Here is a 12,836-nt window from a genome sequence, read left to right as displayed (position 1 = left end):
TTTCAATTAAATCATCCCATGCGGCTGGCGGCTACAGTTCGGGTGGCAGGGACAGCTCTAGGCAGTGGCTGTCTGCCTTCTCAGCCCCTTTCTCTGAGACTCTTCTCCCTAGTCCCTCGGCGCCGGTTCTTTTTCCTGTCAGGGGGCGCAGAACAGCCATCTGTCACCCTCGCAGAGCCTCACCCCCACTCAGGTGTCACCTGAACACATCTTTTATTAACAGTGGAAAAAGAGCGACCGAAGTGCTTATGGAAATGAGATCTCCAGCCAGCTGGAAGTTGCAGGGACTGGGAAAGTTCCTGAGGGCTGTCTAGCTGCCCAGAGAAGTCTGACATCTCCTCCAGCCCGAGGGCAGAGCTCCTGCTCTTGGGGTGAGTGGGAAGTGGCTAAAGCCTGGGAAGCTGAACAGACCCATGCATCTGTCCCTGGGGCAGGGATCCTCAGCCAACACTGGCCTCTCCCTTGCAGGCTGCCCTCCTTCCTCTTCCCTCTCCCAAGACTCCTCCTCCCAGACTCAAAGTCTAAGGCCAGGGAGCCTCTGCCTCTCTCGAAGCAAGCTGGCGCCTCTGCCTAGATCTTTGCTTTCTGCCAGCAGCAGAAAGCTGCTTGACATTGACTCAGGCCAATGTCCCCTCTTCAGGGAAGCTCCCCAGTGCCCTCCCTGCATTCAGGCTGAGTTATTTATGGTCCCTCTGATCCCCAAGGTACTGTGTCCTCACTTGACTGGATGCTCTGCTCTGCAGAGCTGTGTCTCATTCATCTTTCACGATTCTTTCTTTTTGGTAAATTGCCTCCACTTGCTGAGGGCTTCCTGTGTACCAGACACTGTTCTGAGTGCTGGTGTGTGTCACAGCCCACTTGATCCTTACAGCCACCCTGTGATACAGGGACTATTCTTATTGTCCCCCATGTACTGATGAGCAAATTGAGACACAGAGCAATCAAGTCATTTGCCCCTGGTTTGCAAGGTGAGTTAAGTGGCTCAGTTAGCATTTGAACTCAGGGATTCTGGCTCTGGTGCCTGCACTCTCCATTGGTAACCATCTCTCTAGAGTTACTAAACGTTCTAGAATGTATCCCTTTGCATCCTCTATGATTTCCTCTTCTGGCAGTGAGGTCTTCCGTTGCAAGTAGCATTACCAGACTACGTCTTCTTTTATTATTTTTATTTTTTAAGATTTTATTTATTTATTTAGAGAGAGCTGGGGGAGAGGCAGAGGGAGAAGGAGAGAGAGAATCCCAAGAAAACTCACACTGAACGCAGAGCCCGACCCGGGGCTCGATCTCATGACCCTGACATCATGACCTGAGCCAAAATCAAGAGGCAGACGCTTAACTGACTGAGCCACTCAGGCACCCCTACATCTTTTTTTTCAGAAGCAATGGTGTGGAGACCCCAGTCTCTGGCCCACTTAGGCGGCTGGCTGACGTGGGCACAGTTATTGGGACAACCAAGGAAGGACTGTAACACATGAAGAACACCAGTGGTGAACTGGGGCAAACCTGCGCTCCCACCCCTGCTGCATCCAGGTGGCTTTGGCTGGCTAGTCAGTGGCCCTCAGGATGATTTCCTTCCCTTAAGAAGCCCTCTGAGCCTCACCTTCCTCATTTACAAATGGGAATAATAATTAATATCTACCTTGTAGAGTTGTTCGGACCAATTCAAAATATTTATGTTAAGTGTCCAGCACGCAGCGTACAATTGGTAAATAGTAGTTCTTGCCATTATTAAGGCTTGACCATCTTCTGTGGCAGACACTGTGGAGAGGAGATGAGGAGGGGAACAAAGATGGATCAGAGAAGATATCGCAAAAGGTATTATTAAGAACCTAAGATAGGCCATGATGTTGGCAAAAGAGCTTCTAAGGCCCATGAGTCAGGGATGTTTGCTTTAACCAGAGAATTAATCAGGTGTGTTTCTCAACTTTATCAGAAGCCTGATATCTTAGAAAATTACCCAAGCTGCTTGCTTTCTTCAGAGAGATCTGAAGAATTCCACTTCCAGGAAGATGGGGTAGATATTCTTCTGCCTATTTTTCCCACTAAGTACAACTAAAACCCTGGACATTATCTGTAAAGCAAACATAAGAAGACTCAGAAAGGTGGACAGAAGAAGACGGTCTGGTTAAGGACCTCAGGACCAAAGGATTGATCGGGCATTGAGTTCTGGGATTTCCTTCTTTTTTTTTTTTTTAAGATTTTATTTATTTATTTGAGAGAGAGAGAATGAGAGATAGAGAGCACGAGAGGGAAGAGGGTCAGAGGGAGAAGCAAACTCCCTGCCAAGCAGGGAGCCCGATGTGGGACTCGATCCCGGGACTCCAGGATCATGACCTGAGCCGAAGGCAGTCGCTCAACCAACTGAGCCACCCAGGCGCCCTGGGATTTTCTTCTTGCCCTCTATTTCCCAGACTGGATATTAGAGAAGCTGGCAGCCCAGAAACATGGATGGACACGCACAGACAAAAAAACACCTCAAGAAAAATCTGCTCTCTCTAGTCAAAGGACCAGGAAAGGGACAGTCTGGCAAGACAGAAAACTCTTAGGCAATAACAGTCCTACTCTAGCCAAGCCCCACAAACAGAACAGCAGCCCCATCCTTGCCCCTGGCAGCAAAGGCCAAGTGGGGAAGCCTAGATTTCCTCCCTTGCCAGGTTATAACTGGTGCCCCCAGTGCCCCCACCAGAGTGGTATCAGAGGAGGCTGAGTGGGGAGCAGGGACTTTCCTCCCCACCGGGCAGTAAGGAACTCTCCCTCTCCCTCTGGTGTCTGTGCAAGCCACAAGGCAAGTCTGGACTTTCACCACCACCTGGCAGTAACAAGGCATCCCTCCTAGCCAGGAAGATGTGAGGAGAAACTGGTTGGAAGCCTGAACTCCCATCCTTGCTCAGCAGTAATGAAGAGCTCCTACCCAGCCTTGGATGCCAAAGTGGGCCAAGTGAGGAGCATGGACTTCCACCTGGAAGCAACCAGACAGCATCCCTTTCACTCACTGAAGCAGTGGCAGAGGATGCCTGCTAAAGCAGAAGATTTCAACAAGATCCCGAGTCTTATAATATCCAAAGTGTCCAGGCTTCAACTGAAAATCACTCATCCTACCAAGAACGAGGAAGATCCCAAGCTGAATGATAAAAGACAACTAAAGATGCTAACACCAAGATGACATATGTGCTGGAATTAGCTGGCAAAGATTTTATTATTTTTTTAAAGATTTTATTCATTTATTTGACAGAGACACAGCAAGAGAGGGAACACAAGCAGGGGGAGTGGGAGAGGGAGAAGCAGGCTTCCCGCTGAACAGGGAGCCCGACATGGGGCTCAATCCCAGGACCCCGGGATCATGACCTGAGCTGAAGGCAGATGCTTAACGACTGAGCCACCCACGTGCCCCGTAGCAAAGATTTTAAAGAAACTATCATAAAAGTGCTTCACTAGCAATTATGAACACATGAAACTAATGAAGAAATAGAAAGCCTAAGAAAAGAAATAGAAGATGTAAAGAAAGACTAGAAATTTTAGAAGTAAAAAAATACAAGTGAAATTATAAAAAACTGGATTAGTGGGCTCAGCAGCAGAATGGAGAAGGCAAACAATCAATGAAATTGAAGGCAGAGTAAGAGAAATTACTCAATCTGAACAATAGAGAGAAAATAGTCTGGGAGGAAAAAAAAATGAGCAGAATCTCAGGGACACGTGGGACTATAATAAATGCTCAAACATTAGTGTTTCTTCCACGTCCCTCATCCTGGATATGAGAGGGTAGGGGGAGGAGTCCTAGAAAAGAGAAGAAAGAGGGTAGGGTTGAAAAAGTCTTCAAAGAAATAATGACTAAAAATTTCTCAAATTTGGCAAAACTTACAGGCTCAAGAAAACTAAATAAACCCTACACAGGGGCGCCTGGGTGGCTCAGTTGGTTAAGCGACTGCCTTCGGCTCAGGTCATGATCCTGGGGTCCCGGGATCGAGTCCCACATCGGGCTCCCTGCTCAGCGGGGAGTCTGCTTCTCCCTCTGACCCTCTTCCCTCTCGTGCTCTCTATCTCTCATTCTCTCTCTCTCAAATAAATAAATAAAATCTTAAAAAAAAAAAAACATTTAAACCCTACACAGGATGAACCCAAAGTAATCCATGTCAAGACACATCATAGTCAAACTTTTTACCAGCAGTCAGAGAGAAATGATGCATTACCTATAAGGGGAAACAATTAGAATGACAGCAAATTTCTTATTAGAAGCCCTAGAGGACAAAGGAAGGTGGCACAATTTTTCAAGTGCTGAATAAAAGAATTGTCAGCCCAGAATTCTATAGCCAGCAAAACTATCTTTGAAGAAGAAGAAGAAATTGGGAAACCTGGGTGGCTCGGTCCGTTAAGCGTCTGACCAGCTCAAGTCATGATCTTAGGGTCCTGCCCTTCCCCCTGCTCATGTGCATGTGTGTGCATGCGTGCTCTCTCTCTCTCAAAGAAATAAAATCTTAAAAAAAGAAAAGAATAAAAAGAAATCAAGACATTCTCAGATGAAGGAAACCTAGAGGAATTCATTACCAGCAGACTTACCCTAAAAGAATGGCTAAAGTAAATTCTCTAAATAAAAAGGAAATGATAAAAGAATCTTGGAACATCAGGAAGGAAGAATATGGTAAGAGCAAAAATATTGGAAACTGTCATAGATTTTCCTTCTCCTCTTGAGTATTTATTTTTTTTAAGATTTTTTATTTATTTATTTGAGAGAGAGAGAGAATGAGAGATAGAGAGCACGAGAGGGAAGAGGGTCGGAGGGAGAAGCAGACTCCCTGCCGAGCAGGGAGCCCGATGCGGGACTCGATCCCGGACTCCAGGATCATGACCTGAGCCGAAGTCAGTCGCTTAACCAACTGAGCCACCCAGGCGCCCTCCTCTTGAGTATTTAAAATTATGTTTGACAGTTGAAGAAAAATTATAACACCATCTAATGTGGTTCTCAATGAATATAGAGAAAATATTTAAGACAATTATAAATGGGAGGGCAAAGGGACATAAAGGGAGGTAACACTTCTATACTTTACCTAGTAAAATGTCAGCACCAGTAGATATTGAATACATACACACACACACACACACACACACACACACACACACACACACACCTTACATTACATATTACATTGTATGGTAATATATAGTAATACTTAGAGCAACTACTGAAAAGACCATACAAAGAGATAACACTAAAAAGCGTCATAGATAAACCAAAATGGAATCCTAAAAAATATTCAAGTAACCTACAGGAAAAAGGAATACAGAGATGAAAAACAGAAAGAATAAACAGAAAACAAAAAGTAAAGTGGTAGGTTTAAATGTTAACATATCAGTAATTACATTAAGTGTAAGTGGTCTAAATACACCAATTAAAAGACAGACCAGGAGAGTAATTTTAAAAATGACTTAAGTGCATACAGTCCATTAGAAACTCACTTTAAATATGATGATATATGTAGGTTGAGAGTATAAAGATGGCAAAAATATATACACCATGCAAACATTAACCAAAATAAAGTAGTAGAAGAAGCTATGGAAATACCAAATAAGTCAACTTCAGAGTAAAGGAAATTAAGAGGGACAGAAAGGAACATTATAGAATGATAAAAGTGTCAATCCGCCAAGAGGAAGACATAACAAACCTAAATGTGTCAGCACCAAGTGGTTTGGGTTCTACAGTGTATTATCTAGGGATGTGTAATAAATTATCCCAAAACTTAGTAGTTTAAAACAATAATGAACATTTACTATCTTCTATGGATCAGAAATCCAGAGCAGCTTAGCTGGGCAGTTCTGACTTGGAGTCTTTCATAAGATTGGGTCAAGATGTTGGACAGGGCTGCAGTCATCTGAAGGCTTGAATGGGGCTGGTGAATCCACTTCCGAGGTGGCTCACTCACATGTATGACAAGTTGGTGCTGGTTGTTAGAAAGAGGCCTCAGGGGGTGCCTGGGTGGCTCAGTCGGTTAAGGGACTGCCTTCGGCTCAGGTCATGATCCCGAGGTCCTGGGATCGAGCCCCGCATCGGGCTCCTTGCTCTGCGGGGAGCCTGCTTCTCCCTCTCCTCCCCACTTGTGCTCTCTCTCACTATCTCTGTCTCTCTCTCTCTCAAACAAATAAATGAAATCTAAAAAGAAAAAAAATTTAGGGCGCCTGGGTAGCTCAGCTGGTTGGGCGACTGCCTTTGGCTCAGGTCATGATCCTGGAGTCCTGGGATCGAGTCCCGCATCGGGCTCCCTCCTCAGCAGGGAGTCTCCTTCTCCCTCTGACCCTCCCCCCCTCATGCTCTCTCTATCTTATTCTCTCTCTCAAATAAATGAATAAAATCTTTAAAAAAAAAAAAGAAAAAGAAAAAAATTAAAAAAAAAAAAAGAAAGAGGCCTCAGTTTCTCTCCATAAGCTGCTTGAATGTCCTCATGACATGGCAACTGGCTTCCCTCAGAAGAGGATGTATTTGAAAAGGAAGTCACAATACCCTTTATGTACCAACCCCTAGCCACCTCCTTTGGACCATCATTGCTTCCTTCCTACTTCCAGGCATCTTCTAGATTTTAAGCTGGCTCCTACTCTCTCCCAGTGTTCCATATGGGACAGCCACGTTCTGTGAGGAACACAGAGCTGCCCTGTGTCTGTTTTTACCTCTGCATCTCGAAGTTAAGTGTGATTTTGAACCTGAGCGCCTTCACCAGGGAGGAGTTTGGGGAGGTATATAATGTCTCTGAGAAATGCCATAGGTCAGCTTCAGGGTGTTCCCATTGTGGAAGGCCACGTTACCAAGCCCCTGGTCCAGGCACCTGGGGGAGCAGGGGCTCCTCACGCCAGCCCCCTGAGCTAACAGAGTCTGACCAGCTGTCCACCCTAGGAGCTACCGCTTCCTCAGAAGCCTGCCGAATGAAATCGCTATGTTCACAGTGCATGCCTTCATGCACCTGATTCTCGTATCATTATCCTCATTTCTAGAGGAAAACTGCCACCCTGCGAGGCACAGAATCCTGCCTGGGGCTCTGGCACTAAAAACCACACAGCACATCTCCTCCCCTCCCAGCAGCCATCACTGACTAGCCTTTTTTTTTTTTTTCAAGATTTTATTTATTTCTTTGACAGAGAGAGACACAGTGAGAGAGGGAACGCAAGCAGGGGGAGTGGGAGAGGGAGAAGCAGGCTTCCCGCTGAGCAGGGAACCCGATGCGGGGCTCGATCCCAGGACGCTGGGAACATGACCTGAGCCGAAGGCAGACGATTAACGACTGAGCCACCCAGGTGCTCCCATCACTGGCCATCCTAAGCGTGTTTTCCCAACTGGTTTGTGTTCACTTTACTCACAAGGAGGGTCTTCCAGGAGGCAAACGTGGGGGGATTCTGAAGTGTGGTCTGAGTTGTGTCTGTGCCTGAAAGCCTTTTCTCCAGTAACTTCCTCCTCTGCTGAGTGCTGGAGGGGCCTGAGGGGTTAATCATCACCTGCCAAAGGTGACCTTGAGATCCACACCCCTAAAAGCTTCCTCAAAACAGGATGCCTCCTCTCTTGCCTTTTCACTGCATTAACCACACACCATCAGGTTTGAGGGAAAAAGAGAGGCCAGTTTGCGGAAAGTTCCCTTTTCAAAGGACACTTGGTGACAAGGAGGGGACAGAAGCACCTTACAGAAGTAAGATTTGCAACAATCGGGAAGTACAGGGCAGGAGCCAATGTTTCCATAAACCAAATACTCTCTGGTAAGGAAGAATGGGACAGTCTGGATTATAGGTAACATGTTTAAAAAGGAGTTTGCTGCAAAAAGTTAGTTGTTACTATTTCCATATCTTCCCTGTATCCAGAAAAGCTTTCTGTGTCCACCAAAATTCTTAAACCAGGTGGGCTTTTCATAGTGATTGGTCCTCAGAGTTTGTACCCAGTGCTGGGCACGGCCCTCTGTTCTCCTGAGGGCTCTCTGGGGGTCTAGAGACAGAGTCTGGATATCAAAAAGAAAAACATTTGCTGCTGGGCCCAATGGCTCAGGAAGATGAGCTGGCTTTTTGGAGAATTCTCACTTGAAGTCCCCAAATCTTAAAAGCTGGCACATTTAAAGATTTGTTTATTTATTCTAGAGAGAGAGAGACTGGGGAGAGGGGCAGAGGGAGAGACTCTCCAAGCAGACTCCCCACTGAGCGCAGAGCCCGACCAGGTGGGGCTCGATCCCACGGCCCAGGAGATCATAACCTGAGCCGAAACAAAGAGTCGGACGCTCAACTGACTGAGCCACCCAGGTGCCCCAAAAGCTGGTGCATTTAAACTCACAAACTCCAAGGGCTTAGGAGCCTCTGCTCACTTGTAAAATACAGGAAGAGAACAAAAATACAAATTTCATAAAAACATTTTTTTTCGTGGCATGGCTGTGTTGGTAGCCACAGATAACTAACTGCCAGGACATGTCCTGCCTTGGGGGGGAAACAGGGAGCTGATCCCATTAAGGAGGCTTAATCCCCTACAGACCAGCTTTTGACCTCGGGGGCTCGGGAGCTAGACAGTCAGGCTCATTAATAGGGAGACGTCGGAATAAAACCAGCTTCAAGATTAACCTGAGGTTAGAATGTGACTTTGACGCTTGATCTGCCTGCACATAGACTTTGGAGGTGGGTTAGGGATCGTGTAGCAAACAGTGGGGGCTGTAGCCGTAGCAGCCGACACGCAGCTCCACAGCGCCCTCTCCTGGCCATCCTGAAAGGAATCCTCCATTTGTGCGGCTCTACCCAGGGACTGCTGAAAAACTGGCTCTCTGGGGGCTGCGATGAAGGGAGCCTGATTTGCAGCCTTTGCTGATTTCCATGGTCTAAATACTCCCACCATGGCCAATTTCAAGCTACCAACAGTTTAACAGCTGGGTGGCCAAGTTCCTGAATATTTAACACTGGGTACTCGGGAGCCCGTTCTCACCAGCCCCAGCACACCACCCCGGATACGAAATAGACAAACTGATCCATGTGTTTCTCATCCAGCCTTCCCGGGATATAGTCACTCCCTCATTCAACATTCATGCAGTCCCACAAATGTCTACTGAATACTGTATTCATTTTCCCTTTCTTCACTGAAGTAGAGTTGACATACAGTATTATATTCGTTTTAGGTGTGCAAGAGCGTGATTCCACGTGTGTATACATCACGCAGTGCTCACCACGATAAGTCTAGCTACCATCTGTCACCATTCAACGTTATTACAATATTATTGGCTATATTCCCTAGGCTGTACTTTACATCCCCATGACTTACTTATTTTATAACTGGAATTTTTGACCCCTTCATCCCCCTCACCTGTTTTGCTGTGTCTGTTTCTATTGCTGCTGCAACAAATGGGCCACAAATATAACTGTTTAAGACGATACTCCTTTAGCTACCAGCTCACAGTGCTGCTGGTCAAAAATCCAGCTGTGGCATGGTTGGATTCCCTGCGCAGGGTCTCACCCCGCTAAAATCAAGGTATCAGCAGGGCTGAGGTTCCCATGTGGGGCTAGAGGTCTTCTTCCAAGCTCGCTGGGTTTTGGCAGAATTTGCTTCCTTCTCTTGCTTTCCATGTGGCTTCCTCTCAAGGGACCCAGCAATAGAGGGTGGAGAATTTTCTTGCTTCTGATTTGTCCGACTTCCCCCTCTGCCACGTCTCTCTCTCTCTGACTCTCTCTCTTCTTCTGGGTTTAAGGGCTCATGTGATTCCTCTGGGCCCTTTCAGAGAATCCAGGATAATCTCCCAATTTTAAATTCCGGAATTTTAATTCCATCTGCCAAGTCCCTTTTGCCATTCATGGGTGTGCCACCAGGGGGCGAAAGTCGTGGGGGCCAAAATTCTGCCTACAGGTGCCTATCATGTATTAAGCATTCTTCTTAGCGTTTGGGAAACTTCCATGAACGAGACAGAAAAAATACCCTGCCTTCACGGAGCTTACATTCTAACTAGGGGTATAAAAACACTTCAGGCTTTCAGCCACATATACATATGCTCTCTCATAGTTCAGATTTCTTTTCGTTTGGTGTTAATTGAAGTTCTGCCTCTACCACCCCCCCCTTTTTTTTCCTAACCAGGGAGGCCCAAGAATTTGTGGAGAAGTACGAAGGAGTCTTGGGAAAGGGGAAAGGCAAGCGACTGTATGCCTATAGGATGCTGGTGGCTAAGGTGGGTGGTGCAGAGGCAGCAAGCCAAACCCTCGGAAGGGCTTGCTCAGCCTCTGAACCCAGGTGACCATCACAGGCACCTGCCCAGGCTCTCCATTTCTGTTCAGCTCCCCCAGAATCCTCAGTGTGAGGTCCAGCCAACCAGCTGATTTGTCCAGGAATAGAAACTGTCTCCTGTCAATTTCTCTACATTCATCTGCGAGGACTTCAGTGTATCTGAGATTCGTTTCTTCTCCAGTGAAGAACTGTAAACTCACAAAACTGATGAGGTTAAAGCACTGAGATCTTATTTCTCAAGCTCCAAACCCAGACACATTGTTTGATAAATCGTCCATTTTTATATAACACCTGGATAGTTTTTTCATGTATTCTTTGTTCATTGGTGCATTTGAGTTTTATCTTTTTCTTGGGGGACGTTTGGATATTTCATATTCTTCCAAAAACCCATTTACTCCATTAAGATCTTCATATGTATTACCAAAAACTTGAAGATGGTGGTCCCATAATTTTTGGAATTACTTTCTGTATATGTTGGGTTTGGGTCTTTTTTATTCCTAATACTATTTTTTTTCTCCTTTTTTCAGTTTTTTTGCCTGATGACTATCCATGGGTCATTTTATTAATTTTATCTAGAAACTATTTGCCACTTAACTGCATGCTTACATCTTCTTTTTCTCCAACTGAGGAACGTGCTCTTCAAATATACCTTCAATAAATAATTCTGTTTAGCAAATAGTTCTAGCTTCTTCCCTAGGAAAAGGATGGCTGTCAATCCTGTCTGTGTTTGCCTTCCTTCGTTGTTTTAAATTCTTTGTTTTCTCTCTTTGCATTCTCAGAAATTTCTCAGTTTTATTCCCAGTATCATTGAATCCATTTTCTTCTGTTTCAATTATAGTCTTTATTACATCTAATGCTTATTTTCCTTCGATTACTGAGCTTTTAGCTACCTTATAATCCTTCCACACTTCACTTACGTTCTTTTTAAAATCCCAAATTATCTTTTACTTAGAAACCCTATTTCTTGTATCCCAGTAAGAATAGTGAATCATTTCTCAAAATTAGTTATGTAGCCTACGTGCTTTTCAAAAATTGCAGAGTCTTGTCCCCTTTTCCTTGTTCTGCGATACTATTTCTCAGACCTCACTGGGTGTCTCAGTCATTCAGATCTGGATTTCATTCACAGAATGCGTAGCTTGCCCGCGTCTTGTTCACCCACTATCTGAAATCCTTTTTCTATATAGAGCTGGAGACCAAGACAACTTGCACATTTAACAACCCAGTCCCAGGACTGCAGCTACCATCTCACGTGGCTCTGAGGAAGGGAGCTGGGGTCTTCTTCTGGCTACACTCCATCCCAGTTTTCTGATTCTCTAAACCACTGAAGGATAAGAGCTTCAATGCTGAGCTTCTCCGAGACTTTCTTGGCCTCTGCCCCACCTCCAGGGCATCACTTTTCAGGCCAAGATGCCCACAGCCTCGAGGGGCTGTCAGATGGTTGCCAAGTGATCGACTAACTGGCAGGCTGTCCCCAGGGGCCCCCTTTGACAATGTTCATTATCCCTCTTGGCCCTCGTTCTTGCAAGTCTATATTCTGTACTGATTTTATCAGCACGCTGACAGGGGATCCATCCCTCAGGGGAAGACTCATATTAATAAAGCTTCTGAGACTGATAGGTAAAACCAGGTGCTGGATTATTAATTTACAAGGAGAAATAACCATGAGAGAACTGGAAATGTGAGGAGTTCACATCAGCTGCACCTTTTATTTTTGATAGTAGAATTACTTTATGTGGGTAGCTAGACCATAATCCCAATTCCAATCGGTTAACTTGCAACCACAAATCACTACCATAGAAACCAAAATACTCGCAGCCCAGGTGATAGGCAATGCTTTCTTTATAGACAGACTTACATAGAAAACCAAATAAGCCACCAAAAATGAATTTTGAGCGTGGAATCAGAGCTAGGGAAGGTAGATAAAGCAGTGGGACTGGAATGCCTGATGCCCGCCATCTGTTAATTTCCACACCCCTTCCTGTTTGACGGATAGCTTTGCTATTGTTATCCACCAGGCTCCTCTTCTCTACTGCACCTCTGACCACAGTCCTTTTCGACAGGTGCCTTCCTTCCTTGTATAGCAATCATCCCATCAGGACACGTTCAAAGCCTGCAGGTCTGGAAACGTATCTGATCCCTTCAGATAAATTTTCCTTTTGAGCCTTTAGTGAATTTACACGGGAAACCTCACTTCCTTCATGAGCAAGTTCTTAGACCTTTGTAGTAATAGAAACTGATCTTAGGATCTTCTCCCCACTACCTCTTTGTCCGCTGTTTTCTATGAGTTTTTTTATTTAAGTTCCAAATGGATGTATTTCCAAGGAGTAGGGTTTTTGGAGAGCAACCCCCTTGAGATTGACAAATTTTCACCCAATCAGCAGACAGACAGCTACTCAGGTTTCCAACTGGTACAAACTCTGAGTGTTGGAGCTGGGAAGGGACCATGGAAAGAAGCAAAATGCCTTCCTAACTCCTTTCAGAAAAACAAAAACAAGAACAAGAACAAAAAAAACAGGCTGTTCTCACCAGGAGAAGAATGGAAGCCATGGGCTGAGGTTCTACCAATTCCAACACTGCTGGGCTTGAGCAACAATTCCTATCAGATTTAGGCACTTGGCTGTCTGCC

General features: G+C 45.4%; 1 protein-coding gene across 1 annotated transcript in view; it reads left to right on the top strand.

Annotated features, from left to right (window-relative positions):
• Positions 1-12,836, top strand: part of TMC2 (transmembrane channel like 2) — a 52,898-nt gene that overhangs the window by 4,855 nt on the left and 35,207 nt on the right. Inside the window, 1 exon segment of the mRNA XM_028118849.2 lies at positions 10,064-10,154. Within this exon segment, the coding sequence (XP_027974650.2) occupies positions 10,064-10,154 (91 nt within the window).

This window comes from Eumetopias jubatus, unplaced genomic scaffold (genome assembly GCF_037043125.1).
Source record: "Eumetopias jubatus isolate StellerSeaLion01/CBP00866 unplaced genomic scaffold, mEumJub1_p1.0 scaffold_9, whole genome shotgun sequence".
In the NCBI taxonomy this organism is placed as follows: domain Eukaryota; kingdom Metazoa; phylum Chordata; class Mammalia; order Carnivora; family Otariidae; genus Eumetopias; species Eumetopias jubatus.
This window is presented reverse-complemented; position numbering and strand designations above follow the sequence as displayed.